At 36.8% G+C, this 27,185-nt stretch overlaps 1 protein-coding gene across 10 annotated transcripts in view; it reads left to right on the top strand.

Moving 5' to 3' along the window:
• LOC110479303 (uncharacterized) overlaps positions 1-27,185 on the top strand; it is a 78,490-nt gene that overhangs the window by 25,791 nt on the left and 25,514 nt on the right. For 4 of the 10 annotated variants that reach the window (XR_013339772.2, XR_013339771.2, XR_013339769.2 and 1 more), the window contains one exon: positions 8,398-24,852. The exons of 4 other annotated variants lie outside the window; for them this stretch is intronic. Coding sequence is in view for 1 of the 6 variants with exons in the window: in XM_077782482.2 (XP_077638608.1) it covers positions 8,398-8,771 (374 nt within the window). In the remaining 5 variants the exon portion in view is untranslated. Of the gene's footprint in view, positions 1-4,100; positions 5,436-8,397; positions 24,853-27,185 lie in introns of those variants that run through there. 2 more of the 10 variants (XR_013339779.2, XR_014953021.1) reach the window with 2 other exon arrangements.

The following is a 27,185-nucleotide window of genomic DNA, read 5'->3' on the forward strand; positions in this document are numbered from 1 at the left end:
GAAAGGCAAGACTAAAATGATATAAGGCTAAGCATCAATTTCTTCAAGACCCAAACAAAGGCATTTGAGGAATGATGGTTGGTGGCTGATGGTGGAGAGGTCAGCAGGGAAGTGTCGGCTCCCATCACTCTTAGGAAATTGCTCATACTGAAAACCAGAGCTAAACCTCTGACACTGCTTTTTTTTTTCCTTCATGATTTTATATCTTTCATTCATTCTGCTTTGTCCTGAGTTTCTGCTTACTAATACTGGCTCCATAAGCACCTATGTCTTTTTATTTCCTTCTGTCACATGTCTTTAGCCTATGAATTCACTTTCAGCTCCAGAATATTTACTTCTTCTGAAACACTGGTTTAAAGTTACCAAACTGAGCTTCACCAAAGTGGGTCTCGTTCCTGGACAGCTGAACCCTGGGTTGTCAGCTGCCAAAGGCAGCAGCCAGGCTTTGGTCAGTACCCGCATTTGTTCAGGTGCTGATATGAGATAACAGCTTCAGGGAACTTACACTACTGAAAATTATTAACACAAATTCTGCATATTTACCTGTGCAATCTGTAATAAAGATAAGATTTTTTGAGGTTACTGGGTGGGTACCTTTTATATCTACCAAGCTTCACCTGTAAAGACAACTAAAAATCTACCCACTGATGTAAACTATAATGTGATCAATGTCTACCTGCAGAAATAAAAATGTTGTATGAATCCATGAAAACTGTTAGCCTGTTAGAAGCTGGTGTCTTCAATTCTAATATTCTGTAACAGTGAACAAGGTAGACAGAAAGTTCACAGGCAGTACAGAGCTTACATCTCTAATAGATTCTATTGAATCTATGTATAAACAATGGATTACATGATGTACTTGTTTTTCATTTCTGCACTGCAGCAAAATTGAATTTGAATTTACCAGAAAAACAAGGGGGAAAAGTATGCTGGTTCAATGAATCACTTAGACAGTATAAATATATTGTTTAAAAAGTACATATGGTTTTTAGATGTCAGAAATGTCCAGGAAAAAGACACTGGTGTAAGTGAGACAGCACCAGCTGCATCAGAGCCCTGTAGCTAGAAAGTAACATTTGGATCAGCATAATTTATAAAGAAAAAAAATTACTTGAATATTAGACAGATTTTCTACTTCTGTAAACAGGAATATGGAGCAATACTGAAATCAGAAATGTATGTACATTAGTTTGTCCTGGAATACAATATTGTGCATAGGAAGGGATTCTGATATTAAGATTACTATAATTAAAAAAATAAATGTTTTTCTCACATAATGTACACAGAATATCAGTTCTTCCATTGCTATTAAACTCAACTAGAATTTCTGGAGAATGGCTTTCTGAAGGTGAAGCATTGGCTTCCATTGAGGGTTTATTTCTTAAGGCTCACTTCTATAGAAATAATTTGCCTGAACAGAATCAAGGTATAGTTTGGGACTCAAATATTTTGTCTTCTTAAAATGGAATAGAAGCATTAAAGAGTCATAATTTGAGAGAATTCTACAGAGGAGGGACAGCTCTGTAGAGCTCTATGACCCCATTGCCCAGGGGCACCCATGCCAACAGCACACAGGTGAAAACAGCCAAGCACAAATCAAGCATTCACGAGCAGGAACTGGGCATTGTCTTGCATGAGAAGATGCTGTACTTGAGAGAAAAAGATTCAGGAGCTCAGAAGGGTCTATGCCCCCAGTGCCTGAGAGACCCAAGGCAGCTGTTGGGCACATGAAGGAGAAACAGCCGAAACACGGAGGGTGCCGTTGTGCATTCCTGCAGCACGTGGCACCGTTGGAAGGCTGTGCTCTCTTAAACTGTCAGCACTGCAGAAAGAACAGTAGGAAAATAAAAGAGGTTTACAAGACAGACACAAACTTTACTTGGAGACTGGATAATTTGCTTAACAATCCCATTCCGTTTCACCAAAAGAGCAACATGATGCAGTTGCTGGGAGTTAAAGTCAAGCAAACCTAGATTAGAAACATGATTATCAATGACATAACTTCTCCAGAAACGAAGTCATTTATCTGATGCATGAAAGCTTGAAATAGCATTTAGATTCACTCCACCTACAACCTCAATAACTGAAGTACCTATTTCAGGAGTTTTATAGTAAGTACAGAGGAATAATCATGTTCAAGGGACTACTGAAATTTTTGAAAGACTGAATCACTGAAGGTGTTTCTTAATTTATCATAAATTCTAAATTGGGAACCTCAGATTTTTAAAATTCAAATAGATAAATCAGGATTTCACTCTCACAAGTTAACTTGCACAATTAGCTGAATGTAGTAAAGAATAAATTAAATTAAAACAAGGAGGAAATCAAGAAGCAAATGAATATGAAGAAAAAACAGACAAAAAGAGAGAAGAAATTTTTGAAAAACAAACAGATATCACCACCTTGTAAAAAGCCTGTCTCAGGGAAAAAGGTACTAGTGATTGCTCTTGAGAATCAGTGGACTCCAGAGTGGAAAACTATTCAATGGGTACAATCAATGGATACAGTCCACTGGTTGCAATAGATAGGAAAATAGGTAACCTGAAATGCATCATTTAATAAAAACCAGTAGAAACTATTACTTTTCTGAAGATCTGTGAAAACAAATTTTTTCTGTCTTTGCCCTAAAGATGATCTATAAGATTCAAATTTGATTTCAATGTGAGTGAATAATAATGGAGTAAAGGACTGCTCATTTTATATGAGGCTGTCAAAATAAGTTCCTGAGCAAATAAAAAGATCAGATAATCAAGAGAACCCAGGATCTGTGGCATCAAACACAGCGTAGGGATCAAGACACATTAAAGAAATGGAATGCAAGCAATGAAAATGTAGTCTTGCAAAACTGATGCTGAACTTCTACACAGTAACAAGGTTGATACCTATTAAGGTAGAAGCAAAATGGAAGTAGGATCTATTCAGAGTGCATTCACAGTTGTTCTTCACATCAGTCTCTTTAGCCCAAATTTTAAAACCCAAACTTAACAATTTCTCCAGCACTGATATTCTGTCACTGAAGAGGTAATCTGTCAAAAGCAAAATGAAACTCTCTTCTTAGCACCTGTAGGAAGGAGAGGGAAGTAGAGAACCAAACCAAATGAGCATGACAATAAATTCAGATATCAGAAATCTAAAAAAAAATCAAATAATACACATCTTACACAGCATAGCCAGGAAAAAAAAATAGAAGGGAGATCACAAGTTTACATTGCTAGAACAGAAAAATTCTTCCAAGGGAGATAATGCATGCTGTAAGCCCCTGGTCATTTCACTTATGTAAGTCCTTAAAAATAAGTAGCTTTCAAAAAGTATTGGTCTGGCTGTGGAGGTGACAATAACAATGGATAGCAACGATGGATCACAGATTTCTGTATTTCGTCATTTCATCTCTAGTTTTAAAAACAGACTCATCTTATTTGAAAAGTTTTTAAGGGTTTTTGCACTACTAAGCATATAAATATTTGCAAAAATGTGAAGAGGATACCATGTACATAAATTTAAATATAAAATGGATAAAACCAGCTGGTGTATAATCAGTATTTCTATCAGTGTAGTTACCTTGGTAGATTTGCTGCATGTGATGGGTTGACTCTAATGGGATGCCAGATGCCCACCAAAGCCATCCTATCACTCCTCATCTTGACAGAAGACAAAGATACAAAGAGACTTGCAGGTTGAGATAAGGACAGCAAGACTTCATTCAGCAGCTACCATCATGGGCAAAACAGACTTGAGGGGGGAAAAAAAAGGGTAGGATAATGACAAAACCCCCCAAATTTTAAAACCATCTTACCTGCCTCCCCACCTTCTTCCTCAGCCTAACTTTACTCCTGAATTTCTCTGCTACCTTCTCCTCCCCAGCAATGCAGGGCACTGGGGGATGGGGACTACCTTTTCCTTCAGGGGGAGGTCTTCTCACACTGCTCCAGAGTGGGGTCCCTCTCACAGGAGACAGTTCTCCATAAACTTCTCCAGTGTGAGTCCTTCCCACAGGTTACAGTTCTGCTGCTCCTCCAGTGGGGGTCCCTTCCAAGGGGTGCAGCATTTCAGGAACACGCTGCTGTAGTGTGGGTTCCTCACAGGATCATAAATCTTTCCAGACAACTGCTCCAGTGTTGGCTCCTCTTTTTCAAGATCCACAGACCTGGCCAGAAGCCTGCTGCAGCTTGAGCTTCTGATGGGGTGACAACCTCCTTTGGGCATCCATCTGCTCCACCATGGACCTCCATGGGCTGCACAGACACAGGGATAGCCTGCCTCACCACTGTCTTCACCACGGGGTACAGGGAACCTCTGCTCCAGCACCTGGAGAACCTCTTCCCCCTGCCTCCTCAGTGACCTCAGTGTCTGCAGAGCCGTTTCTCTCACATCTCAGCACATCTGCTGATTCAGGGAACTGCCTCTACAGTCACACGGGAATGTTTGATTTTATGCTGCAGCTCCTTCACTGCTACCTATACTGACATGTCAAGTACCTTGGATGCAGCTCTGAATTTGGGGAAAAATTTATAAGCTTGACCTATGATAGTCTTGGTTTCTCATACTGCCAGTATGATGCAGAGTACTGGTAATCACAGTGCACTTCCCTAATGACCTGTAGGATTTATAGTGAAATTTTATGTCAATTTATACTGAATGCAAAAAATGACCTTTTGGAAATCCATTCTGAAAAGTCCTCCTGGTTTTATGATTTAGATAGTATACATGAGAATACATAATTCCTAGAAACTGATCCCTCTGATTTCTTGTTTTCCATGGTGTAGTTTGTTTAAAACTCCTACTTAATGTTAGTTTGCTGAGATCACTGCAAATCTGACACTGTTGTTGTGTCTCAGTCACTTGAAATGTCTCCAATTTCTCCATAGATGGCAGGTTTTCATATGCCAGCAAAATTTTAAACCAGATTTTTTCTAAACTGCAGCTTCAGAAAGATGCTGTGTCATGCAAAAAAATGTTGAAGGCTATATTGATAAGAATTAAATTTAGTTTAAGAGGACAGCAAAGAAAAATTTACACTGTCTAAATATTGCAGTGTTAATATGTGTATTCTCTCTGAGCACATTATCATTAATACATGAAAAAAATACAACAAATATACACTATAGTAAATGTTAATTACTTCTGGCATACTAGTACCAAGGTGCCACGTGTGAAGTGTCCTAAGTGCTCATTAAAACAAAATTAGGCTTCCACAGACCCAGTCATGAATAAATTTCCTAGACATTTATTTTGTAACCATGGAAGGGAGTGTCCCTATGTCTTAAAATCCTACAAATGATTCAAAGTCAAAGACCCTACCTGGTGAGCTTGAACTCAGACATGGGGTCAGAGGTAGAAATTCTCACCTGCAAGAAGTGTTAGGCATAATTTCTTCTAAACTACCTGTAATTAACTGAGCCTATCAATGGCCCTCAATGTTAATTATCAGATACTAATATATTATTATATAAATAATATATTATATAATATATTATATATATATAATATATTATATATAATATATTATATATAATATATTATATATATTATATATATTATATATATTATATATATTATATATATTATATATATTATATATATTATATATATATTATATATAATAAATAATAATATATTAATTATTTTTTCATCTTCTGTGCATGAGCTACAATGGTGTAATGGGAAAACTTAATTTTTTATCCATGGAAACTTGAGGATATCCCCACATTCCCTGTAGGCTCCTCCAGCAAGTCTCAGCACAAGCCATTCCTTGGCAGCTGGGACTGTCCCTTCAAAACAGACAGAAAACACTAATTCATCTTAATTTAGAAACTAATCAAGTGTCCTCTTGTATGGTATTGATTTCCATGTAGTCAATGGGCACTCTCTGTCTTTGAGATGTGGCTCAGAAACTCAGGTGGAGAGAGGAGAGAGGAGCCCTGGAGGGAGAGAGGAAGCACATCCATGCCCCTGCCCTCCCTGAGCTCTATCATTCACCTGCACCAAATGTCTTGTCCTGCTCTTCCCAGGCAGCTGGGAGCTAAGAAAAGATCAAAATAAAATGTGTGTAGGGGTTATTCCTTGTATATATAAAAATGGACTTTTCACTTAAGAATTACTGTATCCATCCTCACAGTGAAAGGATTGCTTTGAGAATTAAAAATCCAGTTAGCTAAGGACAGAGAAATGATACCAATGATACCAATGTGGCTGGACGAGAAGCAACAGCAGTGCAAGAGAAAAGAAAAGCAGCCTGGTAAAAGAAATCCTCTCATTAGTTTGTGCTTGCAGTTAAATAATTGGGAGTAGTTATAATCTTACGGATGGTTAAATAATAAGCAAGCTTGTAAAATCACAATGTAAAATATGATATTATTTTGTGAAGTGCTGTAACATATGGCTCTGAGTACACGGAATCAGATTTGCAATGCATATACACATACAGAAGACACACAGGAATATATTATTCAACATGCACATGGAATGCTTCCCAGTCAGCTGTCTCCATTAGACTTCATTAATTTAAGATCTTGCTGAAATTATACCATGTTCATCAGGTTAGAAAGAGAAAAATAAACATTCATATTTGCTTTATTTTGTGAGTGTATGGTGTCAGCTACTTTGCTGGTACAGACTTTCAGTCATTTCAATTATTCTTCCAGGAAAATTTTCCTTTTATTTGGTTTAGAAGTTTAGAATTTGGGTCTTAAAAATAAGTAATTTCATGCTTCAGGTGCATCAATATATTGAGACTTCTTATCCTCTACTCACAAAGGAAAATGAGCTATTATCAGACCTGGTGAACCCAATACACACTTAAAGTCTATTCCTGCTAAGTTGTAAGGAGATCTTTGCTATTACTAGTTTTTGACTTAAAACTTAGAATTCATTCATTCCTTATGAAAATGACTGCCAGAATGGATGCCAAATGTCTCACAAGAAATAATTTTGTGCAAACCTCAGTATTAGTTTACCCAATTACCACATTTTTTATATGACACCACTGGCAACTCATATGAAAAGTAAAGCCACAGCCTCTGCCTATATAGTTACAGCAATTTTCCTCACCAAAATTATTAATAGCATTTTATCATCTGGGATAAGAAACTTTAAAGTCAGACTAGATGTATTTTCCATTCATAGTGATTATCATAAAATATTTTTATGGAGAAAAGGAAATCAGCCATTTCTACCACAAAGAAGTAAATCCACACTTTTTCAAGTACATTTTTCCTTTGCCACTGATTTTGCCTGGATCTTGTTTCCTTAAAACTTTCAAATATAATTTTCCTTTCCATCTGTCAAAAATAATATGCATATGAATAAACAGGTGTCAACAATGCACAATACATCTAGTAGCTGACAACTGTGGCATCACATAATTATATCACTTGCTGTGAATAAAAGTTATTTAGGCAATGTCACCCTTCCTGATGCTTAAAGTGATGAAGAAAGAAGAAAAAAAAATGTAAACAAAGCTCTTACTTTGTTTTTGTATGTATATATATATATATATGTTAGTGTAGTATTCATATAAATAAATTTAACTTGTTGCATGGATGAGGAAGTGTAAGGCATTCTGTCTGCTTCCAAATTAAAATAACATTTTACGAAACAAAGGTCTGTGAAATAAAGTAATTGAATTAAGTGTGAATAATCTGGTACAATGCACTGGCTCCAACATTGCTGGCAGATTGGTGCAAGCAGAAACAAACAAGCAGTTGGTTATGCTGACATTCTTTCTCTAATGTAACTACTTTGCCTGTTTGTTTTTGGCTGTGTAGTGCTCAGATCACAGCAATGACAATCGGGACAATGTGTCCTCTGTAAGCACAAAAAAAGTCTTAATTTCAATTTAACTTAATCATGTATTTAACATACTGGTTTGCGCCACATTTCTAAAAAAAAAAAAAAAAAAAAGAGGCTTCTAAAGTTACTAGGTCATTACATGAAAAGCAAGTTCTCCCCTTTTTTCAGCTTCCATGAAACTTTGCAAGTGACACCTCGTGGGTATTTTCCTCACCACAACTATCCAACCAAGTTGCTAACATGGTGAGTCTGTCATCACCAGCTTCAAACCCACTGTCAGCAATAAGAAAGGTAACACAGTCACTGTGTGACTGCAGATTTTACAACCTCTCTGTGTTCTTGTACACCACAAGGAATCTGCTAGAAAGATGTTATTGCTACCTTTTTTGGGTTTTTTTTTGTTTTTACTTTTTTTTTAAGAACATCATCAATTGTTATGTATCAAAAGAGTATCTTCTATGGACAGTCTTGGCTGAGGTAATTCCTATACTAAGGGATAGCTATATTACCAGTTCCCTATACTGTGAATTTATTGTGGTAAGGTCTATGGAGTTGACAAATGTTTGCACAATTTTTTCTGAGCAAAACAAGTAATTCTGGCTTTTACAGAGTCTGATGCAACTGACTTTGAAGGAGGGGAGCAGTCTCTGATAGAAGACCTAATTCATCTCAGTGTCCATAATGCCACAGATCTGGAGACAAGCAAGCCTAACACCAGCATCAAGTGTGAAACTAAAGAGACCATTTATATTAGTAAAGGCACCATGGGCTCAGTACATACAAAACTCCTTCACTACTACCACAAAAAAGAAAAAAAAAATAGAAAAAAAAAGAGGACAAAAGGATCCAAGGAAGATACTATTCTAGTGGATATACTAAATCTTCAAAGCCGCATTTTATCTGTAAGAAAGCTGCAAGATGAAAGAAAGCTGCAAGATGAGTTATCAATTGTTCTACCTGTTCCTTTCCTTAGATGTTTTTGAGAAGTTGTCTTTGGACTGCCAGCTCAGTGTTTTTCAACAATGCTTCTCATGGACCCTTTTGGCCAGAACCACTTTTGGCAATTTTCAAACAATTTTTGAAAATCCTCTGCTGGTTTTGGAGCTTAGAGGTTAATTTTCCTCTGTTCAGGGTAGATGGTAAAGTATTAACTTCCAAAGTTAGTGTATCTACTGAAGAAAGGTTTTTAACCAGGAGTATCAATACCATCCTGGGGCATTCAAGACATGCATTCCTTCCAGCAGAGCAGAACATTGGCTCTGCCTGCTCCCCTTTGTCTCCTCATGCTAAGTGTTTGACTCTAGCTGTTTTCCTCAGATGATAATACAATTCTGTCTATATTACTGAGAAAGCGTGATCTGCTTTTGCAGTGTATTTTGTAAAGTCAAGTCTGAAGAACTTAACAAAATCTTTGATTAGCCATTGTAAGCTGTGGGCATGGATCCAGAAATGTTACAAACTTCACGAGCTTTAGCACAAAGCTACAGGTGAAAAATGCAGTAAAATTCTGAAGTGCTTTTCAGCCTCTTAAGATGTGAATTGGCAAGAGCTGCAATAAATAGTCAAAGCTATGCAAGATCATAAGATTAACCAGATATTCCAAGCTATTGAGATCTCTTTGGGCTATTTATGATATATAAAGTGAATTTGCAGAACATGATCACAGGTTTAAAATTCAGAAACATGCTGTTATTTGAATTCTGTGAGTCATGAACAAGATACTGCATTAAATAAACCAGTGGCCTAATCAAGCCTGGGAGTTTTTGTGTCAGTTTTTGTTGATTCAAGAAATCTAGCATACAGAACAGTAACCCTCTCTTTGCTTTGGTAGATCTTGGAAATGCTTATCTATTATTCCCTTAAACCCATACCTGGAAGAGAATTAATAGCTAAGATATGATTAAACTGATCTGTACAACATAGCAGGGAGATGAGGTTTCAGGGATAAAAAAATAAAAGACCCCTGTTAATGTTAGAAAAACTATGTAATTCTTTACTGATACCACAGAAGTCACTAAACTAGGAATTTTACAAGTATTCCTACTTTTTTTCCCCTCACAGTAATGCAAAATAGCACAGCTAATATCGCTGGCTTTGCTGAGAGTTCAACATCTTCTATGTTCCCACTAATGACTGTGGTAAAAGTCATTCTTCAGGGTGTAAATTAATCACTGGCATTTAGAAACTGAGAGGGAATCAATAAAAAACTTGTAGTACTGCCTACCTTAACAAATTTCTTTCTAAATTCACTTAAGCTTTTTGCCTGGTTATTACAAAAGTTTCTACTTAAAACTTGCAGCTTCTATTTACCCCAGACCTTGCCAGTGCCCTGAGTGCATTGCCCTCACAGGGATGTAGCTGGAGGGTGACGATGTGGGTCCTGAGCCCAAGGCCAGCTCCCTCACTGGCAGCAGGAGCTTGGAGCAGCTTCTTGCTCCTATTCTGTTCCAGTCCCAGCTGGGGTTTTCTGGCTTGGCCTTGGTGCCATCTGAGCCCTGCAGACTCGCTGGGCTGGTCACTGTCTCCAGACCCAGTCCAGCCCTAACGTGCTGCTCAGCACCCCGGCCCCTTCTGGCTGAGGGCTGGGTGTCTGCCAGCCCTGCTGCCCCTCCACGCTCCCCCTGGCTCACCCAGAGCAGCAGCCAGCCCTCATGGCACTGCCTGCCTCCTCACATCTGAGGAAGGTGACAGTGCTGTAGAGAGCCTCTGTGGAAGCTAATGGAAGGCAGGAGCTCCGTTACCTTAGTGGAGCACATCCTGAAAAGCCTACAATTTAATTTATACTTACTTTCTTTTTAATAATTTAATTATTAACAGTTTGAAACACCTTAATTTTTCTGGAAAAAAAATATCTAAATCAGGTAGTGAAAAGACTGTTCCTAGAGATAGTAGCTCATAATCCCAGTTCAGCAGACAGAAGTCCACTGCACAGGACTCTGCTTTGTGCACTGGGGAAGAGGGGGCTGGCTCATCTCTCCCTGACATTTTGCATTGCATAATGCATAATGCATTATGCATAATCACCAGCCTGTGATTCAGTTTTATTCTAGGTGTTTCTAGAAAACTATTTCATATGTGAGCCCAATTGAAATGTCCAGATCATGTCTCTGCTCATGCAGTTGTTTTCTGGCATTTGAACCACATCACCAAGAAATACAGCTTTCTGAGGATGTCTCACAAAGCCAAAGGGAAATAGGATGGAAAGAAATTTCTGGTGAATGACAACAGCAAACCAACCTGACATGCACCCAGTACAGACAGTGAAACTGAATTTCTAGTTCAGCTTCACAGTATGAGCTTTTTTTCTTATTTCTTCAGGCCAGAGACCCTTTTACAAGTTGTGTTACCTATGCTACAGCACTCCACTCCATTGTGGCAACCTAGAATTCAGGTCCTTCTGAGCAAAACATTAGGAATTGTAATCACTGTAGAGATATGGACTCCTTTAGAGGGAGGCTGAGGCCAGTTCCAGATTCTAGGCTCCTGTATAATAATTTCTGCTGGCCTAAAGAGTTCCACATTGAGAAGGACCACTTGGGCACTTAAAAAACTCAACATTTATGTTCCAAGTCATAATGTTTGTATGTTGCCAACAGAATGTGCAGGGAATAGTATATGATAACCTTGTAGAAATTATTTACTGAAAGCTCTGAAAAAAGGGGATGTGATTCAGACATAATTCAAAGAACTAGATATCTTCAATATATTATATTTCCTAGTGAGGTTTCAGGGACTTTAATTCTTCCATTTGTGACTGAAAGTACGAAGAACCAAGGCCATACATTTATCTTCCTTGTAAAAAAGACCCTTAAAATAGGAGAAAACTAAATTACCATGTCACTTGCTACAAAATTCTGTGACTGAAATGTGGAAATTTTGAAAATATCTAGTGGAAAAAATCAACAGCAAGAAAAGATGAGCTTTTCTGATCTTCTAGCTGCTTGGTTCAAAAGTTACAGGATTCTAGCAGTGAATTCAGTGCTTGTAAAGCATAAGAAGGAAGAAAAAAGAAACCTTTCCCTCTCACAAATATGATAAGGGAAAGATATGCACCTTTTCATTCAAAATATATTTGCTTGTGGATTTTTTCTTTTTCTTTCTCATGCCTTATACAATATGGGATCTTTTTGTTGGATTATTTTTAAGTATGACCTGCTTGAAGGCAATGTGCTCAGACCCTGGGTGGGAAATATGCTTCATTTAAGTCAACAGCAATCTGTATTGCTGATTAAAAAACAAGTGCTGATGGCCTTCACAGGGAATCTCATCCAGCAAGCCTTAGCTAAGGAGTTGGTAGGGAAAATGATGGTGGGAGGAGGGGAAGGATGGTGGACAGTGTTCGGTGAAACATGGAACAACAATAGCAACAACAAAAAATCACTCATTGTCTGTTCTTAAAAGTTCTATCAGTGTGGAAAATTGGCTTGGAAAAGAGAATTTCAAACTGTTTGATGGTTGCATGTCCTGGGAATTCAAATGAACTTTGCCATCACTGCCTGTTTCATAAAAGAATGAAGTCTCCAGCAAGGGACAGATGGTAATTCTGAATGAACAGATGATTATGCCAAGAGAATATTATGCTTGGAAACACATTTTTTTGATATATGAGTTAAGCTGCTAGAAGGGCATCTATGGAAAGCAGGACCTAGCTCTTTACTGAGCACCTGAATACAATAAGAAATTATGGAGTGGCTAAAGGCTATTTCATGAATTCTTCAGTCCTGCTTACTGGGAATTAATTGGAAAATTATCTGGAAATACTGATCATGAAAACGGTATTATGATTTATGAGAACCACAAAACAATGTGTAAACAACACCAATTAGATATTAAACTCTATTTACCTAAACTGCAAAGAGATTATGGAATAGTTATTAGATTTCCAAAGAGAGGGGCCAAATTCCAAATTCCCCATTGACTCTGAGTCTTAATTAATTTCATTGAAGCAAAAAAAGTTATGCCCATTGATGTTTATGGATTCACAAGCCCAAACATATGCTTCTGGTTGTGCTGTAAGATAATTTGTTTACAAATGTTAAATGCACTGTTTTAGTAATTTCCAATGACACCTGTGTCATCTCACAGCCAAGCTGGGTTCCCTGACTTCAGCAGACTTGATGTGACAGCAAAATAAGGATTTGATATGATGAGGCATCAGAATATGAGAGCATGATTTCTGCATGGCTTTGAAAATATTGACTTTATAATTTCTGTGACTATTACTAAGTGAAGGCTGGAAACAACAGATTTGGATTCCACATCAGCTTCAAATCCCAAGTTGCACCCTTGAGGTCAATAGGCTCTTTCTGTGACTTCAAGATGGTTAATGGAAGGGAAGAAATGCATCACATGAGATTTTTCTCAGGTGAAAAATACCCAGCAGGATGTCTTGCAGGGACACTTCAGAGGTGTGAGCCTCAGCCTTTTACATATTATTTCTTAAGCATAGAAGGCAAGTCTCAGAGACAGGACACACTGGTGAAATAGTACAATCTCTGTAGCTTGAAGAAAACTATATTTATCACCAGTATGCAAATCAGAACCTTTATCCCAATGCCAGTGATGAAAATATATAAGGGATTTCCTAACCCACTTTGAAACTATTCATATTCAGTTACAAAACTATGTATGAAATTAGGAATAACCAAAGGATTTGTATTAAATTGGGGGAAAGGGGGAGAGGAGGGTTCAGAAGCCAAAAAAAAGAAAGAAACATAGTCTTTTAACATTCTTCTTCAATGCTAGACAAATTCACATTTTAGTAAAGGAGAAATTAGAAGGAAAAGGAGATTACAAAAATTCCTTCTTCCCACATGTTTTCCTGCTGCTGTAATTGAGGGATTTGTGTCATTAAATTGAATCCATGGGTCAGATTATAAATCCACTTTTGCAGTGATACAGGTTGATTTCAATGCCAATAAAGTCATATTAGTGCCAAGCAGTGAAACATCAGCCACAAAGCCATTTGTATGTGCAAGATGAATACATTAACTTCCCAGCAGATGGCTGTGAATTCTTCCAGACAGAGACTGTCTTGGGCTTTCAAGAACCATTTATCAAAAGGAACACTGAATCATCTTAGGTTCTGAAGTAATCACTCCAGGGAAGCAAGTGCTAAATGGTTTAAAGATCAGAGACAAGCATACTGCATTGTCAGCTCCAGGTGCAGTGGCCACGGGGCTATGCATTGCATCAACTGGGGCTTCATGAGCACCCATTACTTGCTGCTTTGTGATGCCAGAGATATATGCCTGGAGTATTTCTTTAGAAAAAATGTCTTTGAACCAGTGGGGGGAAGCATGTAAATTACATTTTGAATATCCAGAATGATTCAGTAGCTCCATTTCTTATGATACGTCTGGATTCTGCCATTGTGAAGTGAGAAATGACCAGTAGACATTTAGAAAAAGGAGATCTGCATTAGGTAAATGTGGAAAATATTTTTAATAGGACACAGAAACCTATTTGGTAAAAAAGGGCTTTCGACTTCACCTAAAGAGATCCTGTGTAATATTGATGGAATAACAGGATTAACACTTATGGGTTTAGGACACCTTCCATTGAACAATGTCAATTCAATGTGCAGACCTAACTTTACAAGGCTTCCCTTCAGCCCAATCATGTAGCTAAACTTTATCCTAGCAGACTACATATCTTCCATTCAAGCAGGATGAAGGCACACTGCAGCTCGAGAGGTGAGTGCTGAAACTCAGGGAACAAATAGTGATATTCTTACCAGGGATTCAGTTACAGGTATGGGGTCATAACAGGATTTTCTAAGTGGCTGGTGTAATGCTGTATCTTCTTAGAGATCCCATAGCAAACACACTATGTGGGGAATGTATAATGGGCCACTGGAAAATTTGAAGCCTGTAAATATCTGGAGGGCACTGGTCATGTTTATTGGCTGTCATTTAGCAAACAGGGGACAGCTGCTGTAATAGAAAGTGAAATGTCAGAATCTTTCAATCAATATATTTTACATTTAGGATGGCTATGCAAAGTCTGGAACAAAAATAACAACTTCTTTCTCCAATCTTTACCAATCTCATCTACAGTGTTCTGTCACACATTGTTTGTGTTTGGTGAATATAGCAGACATCATGCCATAATGTACTACAAATGTTAAAAGGGCAAGTGATGGTTGTAGTTTATTTTTGTGTGTATAAAAGTTCAATTATACTGTGCCAAGTGTAAATCTTGGCAAAGATTAGTCAAAAATAATCTAACAATGGCATTACCAGAGAAGAGTATAAAACCATATACTCAGAAATGTGCACTATTCTACCAGATGGAAATGTCAGGGCAGTTGGAATTCAGAGAATTATGAAATTCCCTGCCCTTCCCAGGCTCTCTTTTGTTTGTGTGCAGGTCCATGGCATCAGCTGGTGACAAGAATAGAATTAGTCCCCATATATTTGAAAACAAGGAAATGGAAATTCAGTAGGTTTTTCAATATCAAGATAACAGCATAAATTTCCTTTTTAGGCATAGCTTATGGTTCGTATTTATGTAGACAATTAATTATTATTATTATTAATTATTTAAAAAAAATTTACATTATTGTTGGCAGACATATTCATCAAAATTTGACTAAAATTGTTCCAAACCCTAAAGAACTGATCAGGATTACTGAAAGTAATATGACTGAATGTTCAAATAGCCACTAGAAGACAATATTATAAGTAATTAGAAAATTCTGCTAGTCGCAAAGAATAATGGCCTAATGAAGCAACAAAAACAGAGTTAAAGATGGGCAAAAAAACAAAGCTCATTTTCACACAGAGTTTTGTAAGTACAATTGTTTTATGCAGAAAGCATTTAATGATTATCTGTTTAGCTATATTAATGGACAAATATACAGAACCTAAGGCCAGAATTTTTTTTAATAAAACTGTGAATTAAAACTTTCTTATTAATTTCTTGACCATTCATTTCTCTCCACTAGTCTGGAGGAAACAAGAGAAAACTTTTTCATCTTACATCACACTCTCAGACAAACTGTAAGCACAGAAGTCTAATCCTTTATCCAAAGCAGTGAAAGTATGCAGAACCATTCCATAGCAGAGAAAGAGCAAATGAAAACTTTGGCTCTTCACTTAGTGGAGAGGAACAGAGATTTGTATCCCCTCATATGCTTCTTCTTTCCTATCATGAAGCAAGAAGATTTTTTCCCATGTGGTCTCTTTTCTATAGGGGTCGAATATTTGTGAAAATGTGTCAGCAATTATTAGAGTAATTTTTAAATTCTTTGCCTTCATCTTTTCACCCTTCCAAAAAAATTATGTTGGAGGCAAGAGGAGATTGAAGAGCTGGATTATCAGGCCAAGCACTGGTTGTTCTCAGGTCTAAGCTCATGTGGTGCTGATTGACTACTCTTCTCATAAGGATGTCAGAAATCAGGCAGCCTTGTAGGATCAATGTCTTCATTATTTGGGAAACTCAGTAAGTCCAATGGATCTGGGCATTTTTGGCTGGATTCTAGTTGACTAGTATAACATCTGTGAGGTAAGAAATATAGCAGTAACATATTAGTTCCTTAGAAAATCATCACAACTCAAATTAGGTGGGAACCACGCTGCTTATTACCTTTTGTTTGCCTATTTGTCTTCCTTCAGCTTCTTATCAATAAAATGGACATTGATTTTTGAAATGATGGTCTCTAAACCTAAAAAATATTTTAAAAAAACCTTGTCCAAAAATCCAAAGTAAAATTCTAGTTTCAGATTTCTCTTGAAGCAACAAAAGAATGTATTAAAATGTTGAATAAAGCAAAACACCTTCAGAATTCAAATGCAGAAGATACAAACTATATATGTGGAGAGAATAAAGATGTGAATGACATTAGAATGAGGCTGCCAGTATCTTCTCCATAAAATGAGGAACGTGGGTGATGCATATTTTTTGCTCAGTTTACAATCATCTAAGTTTTAAAGTATTTATTTAGTATTAGAAATCACTGTTAAGCAGTGGACTGCAGAGCTGGGTTTATATCTCCCCATGCATACTTCCTGAATGTTAATAGGTTACAAAGGTTCTCAGATAACTTGGTGGATTTTTTTTTTTTTTTTACTATAAGTGACATTTTATTTACACTGCATTGTGAAAATATAACAAATACTGTTCTGAAGAGATTAATGATATGCTGAATATGATGCAAACATTTCTGATTAGGAAACTAACATCAACTGAGAAAAGAAACATTGGAAAATATATAACACTAATACGTAGATCGTATATAAAATTGGGGGACTGGTTTTAGATTAAATGACTAGTTAGAAAGGATGGTTTGCCTGATTTGTCTGCTAGGCCAGGACATTTGTCACAACAAATAATAAAAGAAAAGCATTGAGGCAAATCTGTTAAGGATTTGTGACGTTCATCCTCTACAAAGGATCATGTACAAGTGATTGAAGATGAAAACTGAAAAAAAAACACCAAAGCACAAATTTCATAAGAAGAAAAATCACCCCATAAACATATCTGGACACATAGAAACATATTTATATAAGTGAAACATTACTGTCAGGGTAACATGCTGGAAGTATCAGTAAACAATTCTGGAAAGAGCAGTAAAATTTAGGTCCTGAAAAAAATATATAATGTTCATATCTTATCCTTGAACTAGTTGACCAAGTAGAAAAATTGTAATCCCTTCTCCAGGGGACTCAAAATATAATTACAGGTGCATAATCAAAGATAATCAACCACAAAACTTAATTCTATAGGGAGCTACTCAGAGAGTAGTAGATTCTTAAACAACAACAAAAAAAATCAGGGCAGGTGTACTGAAACAATTACCTCTTATTTTAATATTTTAAAACCACATTTCTAAGAAGGACATATGTTCAAGTCTATTTTGTTTGAATAGAGTAATTTGATTTGAAAATACTACCTATTAAACTGTAATAGTTTTTTATGTATTCTGTACCTTGTTGGGTTGCAGTAATGGCCACATTACATTCTGCCTGGTATAAATACTTCAGAGCTGACACCTTAAGAAAATGAACTGGATATTTTTTTGTTTTTCTTTTATTAGTGAATCACCAAATATTTTTTTTAATCTATTGCAAACACAGGGGACCTTATTAATACTTATAACTGTTGGATGTATGTCACTGTACAATTTGACATTCCCTTTTGAAAGGAGGCATTAGATGAAACATCTTGTCAACTTCAAGTCCCCTCTGTTTGTTATGGAAATCCCTGAAAGAGAATAGAACCCACAATGCTGTTATTTGCAAAAATGCTTTTGAGAGTAGAGCAGCATCTTAAAGGATCTGCTTCTGAGCAAGTCAAAGGATGGAGCTGTCATTCTTGCTTTCCTATTCAAATACATCTCTGTTTGGAATTGTCAACTAATGATGAAATAATTTTACTGTGAAGTCACCCCACTGACACTGCCAAAATCACTTTTCACAGTTTTTTGTAGGAAGCCTACTGAATGCAAAACCAGAAAAGATATTTCTGTGAGCGTGTCAGGAATGCCTGGCACAATCTGCAGGTGCTATTCAGTCTTATAGCTGTGAGGGAAAGGGCAGCAAGGAGGTCAGGGAAACTGTTTACTTGGAGTTTTACATGTTGTGGAGCTCTTGGGTTACTGTCAGTATTTCTGCTGATACTGGAAACAGCCAAGTCACAAGCAACAAGTAGAAAGAATACACTTAATGTAAGAGAATATGGGAGGTTTGTTTCAAGGACTAAGTTTCTAATAAAATTCTATGTCTACCTATCCAGGTTTTAGGAACTGAAATTTCAGCCCTGAAATTCCAGGGGTGGGCTGGGCCCTAACAGAGAGAAAGGAAGAAGAAGGTTTCAGTCTTCTGAGTACAGTAAGGCAAATATAGTTAAATGGTTCATTTGCAGTAAAAACAATGGTCCTATTGTTCACCCTGGAGGAGACATGGTGGAGATCCTAGAGGACCTTCTTATACATATAGAGGGCCACAAGAGAGCTGGAGAGGCACTTTTTCCAAGGGTTTCTAGTAACAGGACAAGAGGTAATGGCTTTAATCTGAATGTGGGTAGGTTAAATTAGATATTAAGAAGGAATTATTTCACTTGAGTATAATGAGACATAGGAACAAGCTGCCCAGAGAAATTGTAAATGCCTCATCCCTGGAAGTGTTCAAGACCAGGCTGGATGGGACTCTGAGCAACCTGGTCTAGTGGAAAGTGTCTGCCCATGGCAGGGGGCTTAGAACTGGATGATCTTTAAAGTCCCTTTCAACTCACACTATTCTATGATTCCATCCCACAGTGTGCAACTGGCAAATCATGTTGGGCACACAGAATAATTTCCACAGCTACAAATAAGATGATGTGTGAAAATATGGATTTCAGGATTTGAGGAGTGTAGGTTCCAGGATAGAAGACATGCCTTAGTGCTGATCCTAAAGCTTAACAACACCATTAAATATTGAAAAGTAAAAGAAATCTCACCAGATTTTGCTTTGTGGAATGTTGTTCATCAACAGTAGAATAAGATTGCAGTTTTCAAGAATGAATCCTGAGTTACTTGTCAAAAACGCCAGTGTCTCAGTTCTGGGCAAAATTTTGGAATTGGGAAAAAAATTTAAACAGACAGCTAATGACAACAAAACCTGGAACTGTTTAGTGCCAACTTATGCTCGTTACTATTTCCTGAAATGTTTATACTGACTTAAATAGTAGTGAATCAAGCCTTGAAGTGACCTGGGTAAGTAAGCTGACACTGACAAATATGAATTGGTTGCTCTGTCTTCAAGAACATCTTTCATTTTTTTATTGTATGTTAACAATGAAAGGCTATATGGAACTATGACTGTGACTCATTGATAAATTATGCAATTTTGAAATAGGAATAATAGTACTTCAATGATAATGACAGCAAAACTAAAGTAAATAAAAGAAAGGATTGACTCAAACTTCAGAAAAGTTATTAAAGCACAATGTAGTCCTTCTTAAAGCAAAACCAGAAATAAATTGATCACTGTGCCTTTATTTATTTTTCTATGTATGGCAAAATACAGATCTTTGGAAGGAGATTATGATCTTCTCTTCATTGCTTTCCTGTTCAATTTGTTAAGTGTTTTATATTTTGCTATTTTTCTTTCTTGGCTAATATTTGTTATTGTGCCATATAATCAGCTGCATATTAATTTTAATTAATGAAAACTATGATGAACTTAGTGCATTGAAACTATCTATATGGGAAAAAATACTGATACTCCCAAGCCAGTGATTTCTGTGTCTGTGATCTCCATTGAATATTCAGATATTACTTAAAAGAAGTAACTAAAAAGATCAGACATAGCCAATCTGTGAACTCATGACAGATCCTCACTAAAACTTGTGGCTAGCTCAAAGGCATTCTTGCTAATTAGTCTGATGAGGATTTTAGTGCTTTCATTGAAGATGAGAGGCATTAATCATCAAGCCAGATGACCTGTTTTTGTTAAAGAGATACTATGACTAATGCACATTCCAAACCAAAACAGATAAAGAAAGATGACAATAGCTGTCTAAAGACAGAAGAGCAAAATTAAATTTGGATGTGAAGGAGGCCAGATATACTCAAATACTACCAGCCTGAATTTTTAAAGTAACTTTAAAGCATTAGTTGACTCCTCTTGAGGTCCAAGTGCATAAGTAAACATGAAAGAACTGGAGGTGATATCTTGATCTCTTTTAAGCCAGGGTTTCAATATAAACATGTTTCCAGATCCTAAATGACGATCATTAGTTATTAACAGTGCTGTTATTCTTTCCTCTAAAGATTGCAAATATTTGCAACTACTGTAAAGCAATTATTTGACGAATCTGAAGCTTTCCACATTGGCTTATGTCATTTATTTGAACTGAAGAGAATAGTGCTGGGAGAAACTGTGGAAAGATATCCAATTCATCTTTTTACTCCACTTATACTTTGTATCCCACTTGTCTGGGGTACTTGCCAGATCTATCCAAATAATTGCTGATGTTGACATTTTGTACTGTTTACATGAAATAAAAAAACTGAAAAAAACCTTCAAGAATTTTAATTTCAGAACTGTGAATATTTATAGTTCTATCTCTTTACATGATAAGTTGTACTTAACTGCATCTTTAAGCAAAAGCTGTAATAAGGGAAGCTGTGTAGGCAAATATGTTTATACATTTTATTCCTGCTAGAGAAATCAAGAATTTCCAGATCAAGGCAGTCAAGACCCTGAAAAGATGAATACTGGAATAATTTAAGATAAATGTCTCATAAATACTTTAAAATATTTATTTTGATTACAGGGAGGTGATGTGGCTTTGTGGTTGGTTGCAACAAGTAGGGAAACTAACTGCATTGAACAGCATAATGATAGAAGAAATATCTATGCCTCTAGTGAGTTGGGTTTATCACTTTATAAATAATTTAAAACATGTTGAAATGAGGCTATTAAATCAGAACACAACCCTTAAAACATGACCAAAATTAAGTGAGCAAACTTTGAAATTTTGTGAATTCCTGCCTTGGCTTACTGGGTATGATTCGTTGTCCATTTTTGTCCACAAAATGTGTATTGGCATTTGTGATGTCACAGGTATTTTTCCTGTCTGCCTTTTATGTCTTCTGAAGGGCAGTGGTCTGGTGTACCAGCTCCAGTGCAATTTCTGCCAGCCCCATGTGGATATCTTGGAAAGCCTGCAGCATCCCAAATAGCTGTAGGCTGAATCCCACAGCTGTGGTCACTCATAGCTGTAAACCACAACTCACGTGGCAATGGTGACAAAATGTCCAGAGACTGCCACTGTGAGTGGTGAGAGGGCAATTAAGCCCTGTTGCAGGGTAGGAGATATGGACACATCTCATATTTGCCTGGATCTTGTCAAAATTTGCTGTTTCTGGCAGCTGGGGAGTCTTCTTTTATTAGTGTGCTAGGAGCAGTCCCCAGCATTAATGAGTCAGTGAATTGTTCAGCTTCAAAAATATCACAAATCTAGGCCAGAGTTTGCCAATGCACATGGTACTGCCCAGAAAGACAGAGGCTAATCAAAGCTGAAGCTTTATGGCCTCTTTGATCATAAATGTGAGAAGAGAGGGAAAAGTCAACATTACTATGAAATCTTTGTATACCAAAGGTAGTCACCCCCTCTGCATATTTGAAAAGCATATTACTACTGTTCTGCTAGAGGGCTCCTTCAATTAATATTTGTTTCACTGGAGATGGCTGAGTAAGGCCTTTGATCCTAAAATATCATAACCAATGTAGCTTTTTCAAGTGCTAAGCTTTATTCAATGAAAAAAAACAAAGGGAAAAATAAACACACTCAGGACAGACACAGCTATCAGATGCAGATTCATAGTTTACTGACTATCTTTAATATAACTATTTCCTAAGGTTATAGCCAAAATTGAAAATGTTTGTCATCACTGCAATAGTCATAGAACAAAGTACCACAGAACATAGATCCTAATATCTGCTGAACCTTAATCTAGTGAGGTGACCCACACAAAGAAATGTTTCCAAAGGTTAGACAAACATATGCTCAGATCTGTGTGATTCAGACCATGGATCTGAAATCACACCCTTGGTAAGTACAGAAAGCCAAATATTTAGGACACTAAACTAGGTAACTGTCTGAGATAAGTGGATTTTTCTCTTATATTTATTTATGGAAATCCATCACCAATATTTGCACCCTCTAAAAGAGGTCTTAACTAATAAGATACAACCTCTCATTTTCTCTCCTTCATCCCTATCTTCTGTCCTGCCCCTGGTGTAATAAGTAATTTTCTATACAAAATACTGCAGGTTGAATAGGTAAAAGAGAAGATGGTCCGCCTTAGCACAGCCAATTCTCTTGGGCTATGGGGAACAGAGGCTCAAATGCTGTCTCTGAAAGTGATATAATTGTAGCTAAACTTATCACTAGGAGATATATGTGCTTGGGCATCGGTGAAATTGAATATCGTTAAATGAGAGAATGTCTAGTTTGAGGAAGTTTCAACTCAAGTTCCATCTTAAACCACAAGTCTAAAGTGATATTAGGTGCAGTAGCATTTTGACAGCCTGAATGTCAGTTTACATGAAATTTAAAAAAAGTAAATTAAATGTTGCAGTACAAGATGCCTGAGTTACATGAGGAATGAGTAAGAACAGCAGAAGATTCAGAATAAGCCAAAAGAGGAGATATTAAGAATTTTGAACAAATTATGTCATAAAGGTTATGTGTAAAGTGATGCTTACTGACTTGCAAAAATCTTTATAAGGAATATAGAACATATTAGTAAGGATATCTCTAGAAACTAAAAAATGTGGATGCTTAGGAGGGGATGATCAGCAAAAAGTAATTCTGTTTTTAAACCAAGCTGTTTCAAAAGATTGTGTCATCCTGAGCCTATAATTCATAATGATAGACAGTGAATGCACAACTTACAAGGAGATATCATAAACAATATGTCAAGTCTAAATGAAGCTTTATGCATGCTCAGAAATATCTTGAGTGTTAGAACATTTTGAGTAAGCTCAGCTGCTGGAGCAATACTGCTCCAATCAGTACTATGCCATCCCATTGCACACCATAGCAACACTTAGGGTAAGTTATACAAATGCAAAAGGAATGCAGAAAGAGAGCTGAATATTCCTAAGACAAGTGTAATTTAAGAAACGAGGTTTTGTTTGGGATGTAGAATGATCCCTACAGAGGAAAGACCATTTCCCTGTTAGCATGGTCTAAGCTCTGTCTGCAAATAGATAATAACTATAGAGTACTTTCAGTTCAGAGCTGGAGACTTGAAGACTGCCATTTCAGAAGGCTTTTGGGAATAACCTTTTCTCACTTTGATCCCTCTGAATCCCTTCTATCCTTTTCTATTTGATCTGCCTTAGGCCTATTTTTTTTTAATAAGTGCTTAGGAACACATGAAGAGATGAATCACTTACAAGTACACCTTTCAGTCAATACTCAGTAGGTAACTATGCTGGTTTCATAATGCTTGTCAATGGAGGTGATCTAATCCAGCCTATACAAATCTAAAATGGAAAAGACATTTCTTTCTTAACTGTGAGCTGTCTGATAATGAAAGAAGGGCAAAGAAATAGAGAATTATGGGTCAACCAGAAATCAATCCTCAGAAATAACTGTCATCAAATTTTATCTCTTGAGTGATTTCAGTGATCACATATCATCACTATCATTAGCACAACTGTTAGCACACAATATTGTAACTATATTGCTGTTTGAATATGTGTTTGGTCTCACGGACATCAGTGGCAAGGCTTCACTTACTTTTGCACAAGCTAATTCAGGTTGTTAAACACTCATCAGCAAGCTGTTTGAATTGGATTTATCTAACTTTAGAATTCTAAAAGTTAAATATTGTACCTAAGCTGCACATCTATGTTTCCAATGTAATAAGTGACTGGATGCATCTCCAGATTTCATTCTGAGCTTATGTCTTAAAGAGGTAGGAGGAATCACCCACTCTCCATCTCCTGACTGTAGTGAAAGCCCTGATCACTGCCTTGACTTGCTGCCTGACTTTTAGATTACTGAAGATGAATTATTTCTGTAGAATACAAATCCAATTGCAACAGCATGACAGCCATGTCATAGTAATATTCATTTCTTCACACAGCATGTGCTGGTTTTGGCTAGCATATTGTCAATTTTCTTCATAATAGCTGATATGGGCCTGTGGTTTGGATTTGTGCAGGAAACCATATTGATAATTCAAAGATGTTTTTGCTATTGCTGAACAGTGCTTGCATAGAGTTAAGAATTTTTCTTCTTTTCACCCCACTCCCACAGCAAGATATTTGGGGCTGGATTTGGAAGGGAACACATCTGAGGCAGTTGACCCCATCTGACTAAAGGGATGTCACAGATCATGCGACATCATGCTCAGGATATAAATCTGGGGAAGAAGGAAGGGAGGATATTCAAAGAACTGTTGTTTTTCTTCCCAAAACACCATTAAATGTGATGGAACACTGCTTTTCTGGGGATGGTTGAACACCTGCCAGCCCATGGGAAGCAGTGAATGCACACCTTTTTTTGCTTTGCTGTTATGCAGTTTTTGCATTACTTATTAAACTTTATCTCAACCCATGAGTTTTCTCACCTTTGCCCTTTCAGTTCTCTCCCACCAGGGGGGAATCAGGAAACAGCAGTTTGGGGCTGAGTTGCCAGGTGGAGTAAGCCACTACACAGTGGAAGGCACAGACAAGCAATTTTCATATTCTCTTTGGCTTACTCAAGTTAAAAGAGACTAACAGAGATTATTTGATGCAACAGAGAGAAAAAGTCTGTATTAGAAAAACAACCAACAGTAAGACAAATGTATTGTATTATGTATTTTTTTGCTTACTGAGAGGAAGATCTTCAGCTCATCCATTGATTGGCTCCTAGTGGTAACAATTATATTAATATAATTTCTGATGCTATGTAGTGTAGAGAGTTATGTCAGTGCGTCTCACATCCATTACACTTGGTGAAACTCTGTAGCAAAGAGAAGGTTGATAAAAAGTCAAGATAGTAATTTTGCATCAATAGCATATCTCCAATTAACCACTGAATGACTTCCAAGCTCTGCAAATAAAGTCAACACTAAAGGGATCTATCTCCCATAATTTATTTTATTACCAGATAGAGCTAGCATAACATATCTCCCTGCAACTCTACAATTGTGATAAAGGCCAAAGCAAAAGAGAACCTGAACACGGACATTAGAGGTTTGCTTGCGATGGAAGAGTTGACCAATTTGTCTGTCAGACACATGCCAAAGTAAAGTGCTGTGATCAAGAGGTGATATATGAGGGTCTTCTGTCATAGATTTATAGATTCAAGAATAAATCTTTGAAATGCAATTATAAATGCTTTATACGTCTCTGGGGCAAATATTTTCTTAGGTCTGAAATGAATATCAATTAAAGCACATGGAGGAGATGAAGAGGGGGTGGGAAGGGGATTGGTTCATCAGAGTTGTGAGTTGGTGGAGGATTAATGATAGGATTATCACACTGTGCTTTGCTTTCTCCATCAAACCCTAAGAGGAAAAAGCCAAACACAAAGTCTAAGCACAGACAATGGAGTTTCTGCAAGAGTAGCAGCATCAGAAGCAAATGGAGCTGTTTGTAAATGTACAGCTGGTTAAGCAACTAGCTAGTATTTTACAGTCTGTATTCAGAGACGTGGGTCTGATATCTTCACTGAAAATGTCCCATCCCAGGATGTTGCTCAAGATCATGCTGCATGGGGTTTTGTGCCACCTGGTCTAGTGGAAGGTGTCCTTGCCCACTGCAGGGAGGTTGTGAATAGATGATCTTTAATGGTCCCTTCCAACCCAAACCATTCTGTGGTTTCATGATTATAGCCCTGTTGGAGGTTTTAAATTGTTTTGGATGGTCAATAATTAAAAAACATGTGTCCTTTAACAAGGAAATGTAGGAATAAAGGAACGTAGAATCATTGTGTGAACTATTCATAATGTAAGATATTTTTCATATAATATATATATTTATAATGTACAGCATTAATTTTCTTATTTTTGTAAATGGAAATACTTCATAATTTCTTCAAATATATCATGGCAATGAAGAGGGAGATTATGTTAGAAATTGCCTTAGCCATGGAACCTACTGAAAGGAATGTACATCTCCTACCAATCCAGAAAAATTTGGATGTGCCAAAAGAGAGAAACAGTGTAACACCAAGAGAATTAAAATTATCTTATTGCTAATAAAATTAGCTTACCTTGCTGGTAATAATTAGTGATTCTCTTGCTTTGAGACAGAAAGTAACTCACCAATACAAGATGGGGAAAAAATGGCTACATGACAGTGAAAAGTAAATAGTGTGTTTTCTTCAACATTAGTATTTTTGATCTGTAAAACACATGGTCTCATCACTAGATGCACTCAACATCAGACACAACTACTTTCCAATCCATGTTCCCATAATACAAACCAATGTTAGTACTGATACTTCTTTAAAATTGCCATTGTGCATTTTTCCTCTCAGTAAGCATCCTTTTTTTGATGTAATTTTGTATTAAAACCACTTTAGGGCCTCTGCTCAATATTCTAAAAATTTATCTGTAAATCTGTATTTTGTTTTCGGAACAGTACAAGAGTAACTTAAAATCTCTGAAGTACAATACTCTTTACCCAAATCCCTAGGGATAAAAATGCTTAATACACTATCAAAATCAAGGTCTATTTTTTAAAGTGTGCATTCCACTTTTGATGTTATGTACAGAGAGAGAAGGCTTTTAGAAATTATGCAAGTTGACAATTTATGTTTAGCTTATTGACATTTAGAAGGGTAATTGTTTGCTGGCAGCTTGTCCAGAAGAAGTTTCTGAAGCCTCAGTGTACACATCACCCAAAGCTCTCACTGAAGGCCAATCTTCAAATGTCATTGTGGAACATAAACAGATAAAA

The sequence above is a fragment of the Lonchura striata genome, chromosome 2 (genome assembly GCF_050655825.1).
Source record: "Lonchura striata isolate lonStrDom1 chromosome 2, ASM5065582v1, whole genome shotgun sequence".
Taxonomy (NCBI): Eukaryota; Metazoa; Chordata; class Aves; order Passeriformes; family Estrildidae; genus Lonchura; species Lonchura striata.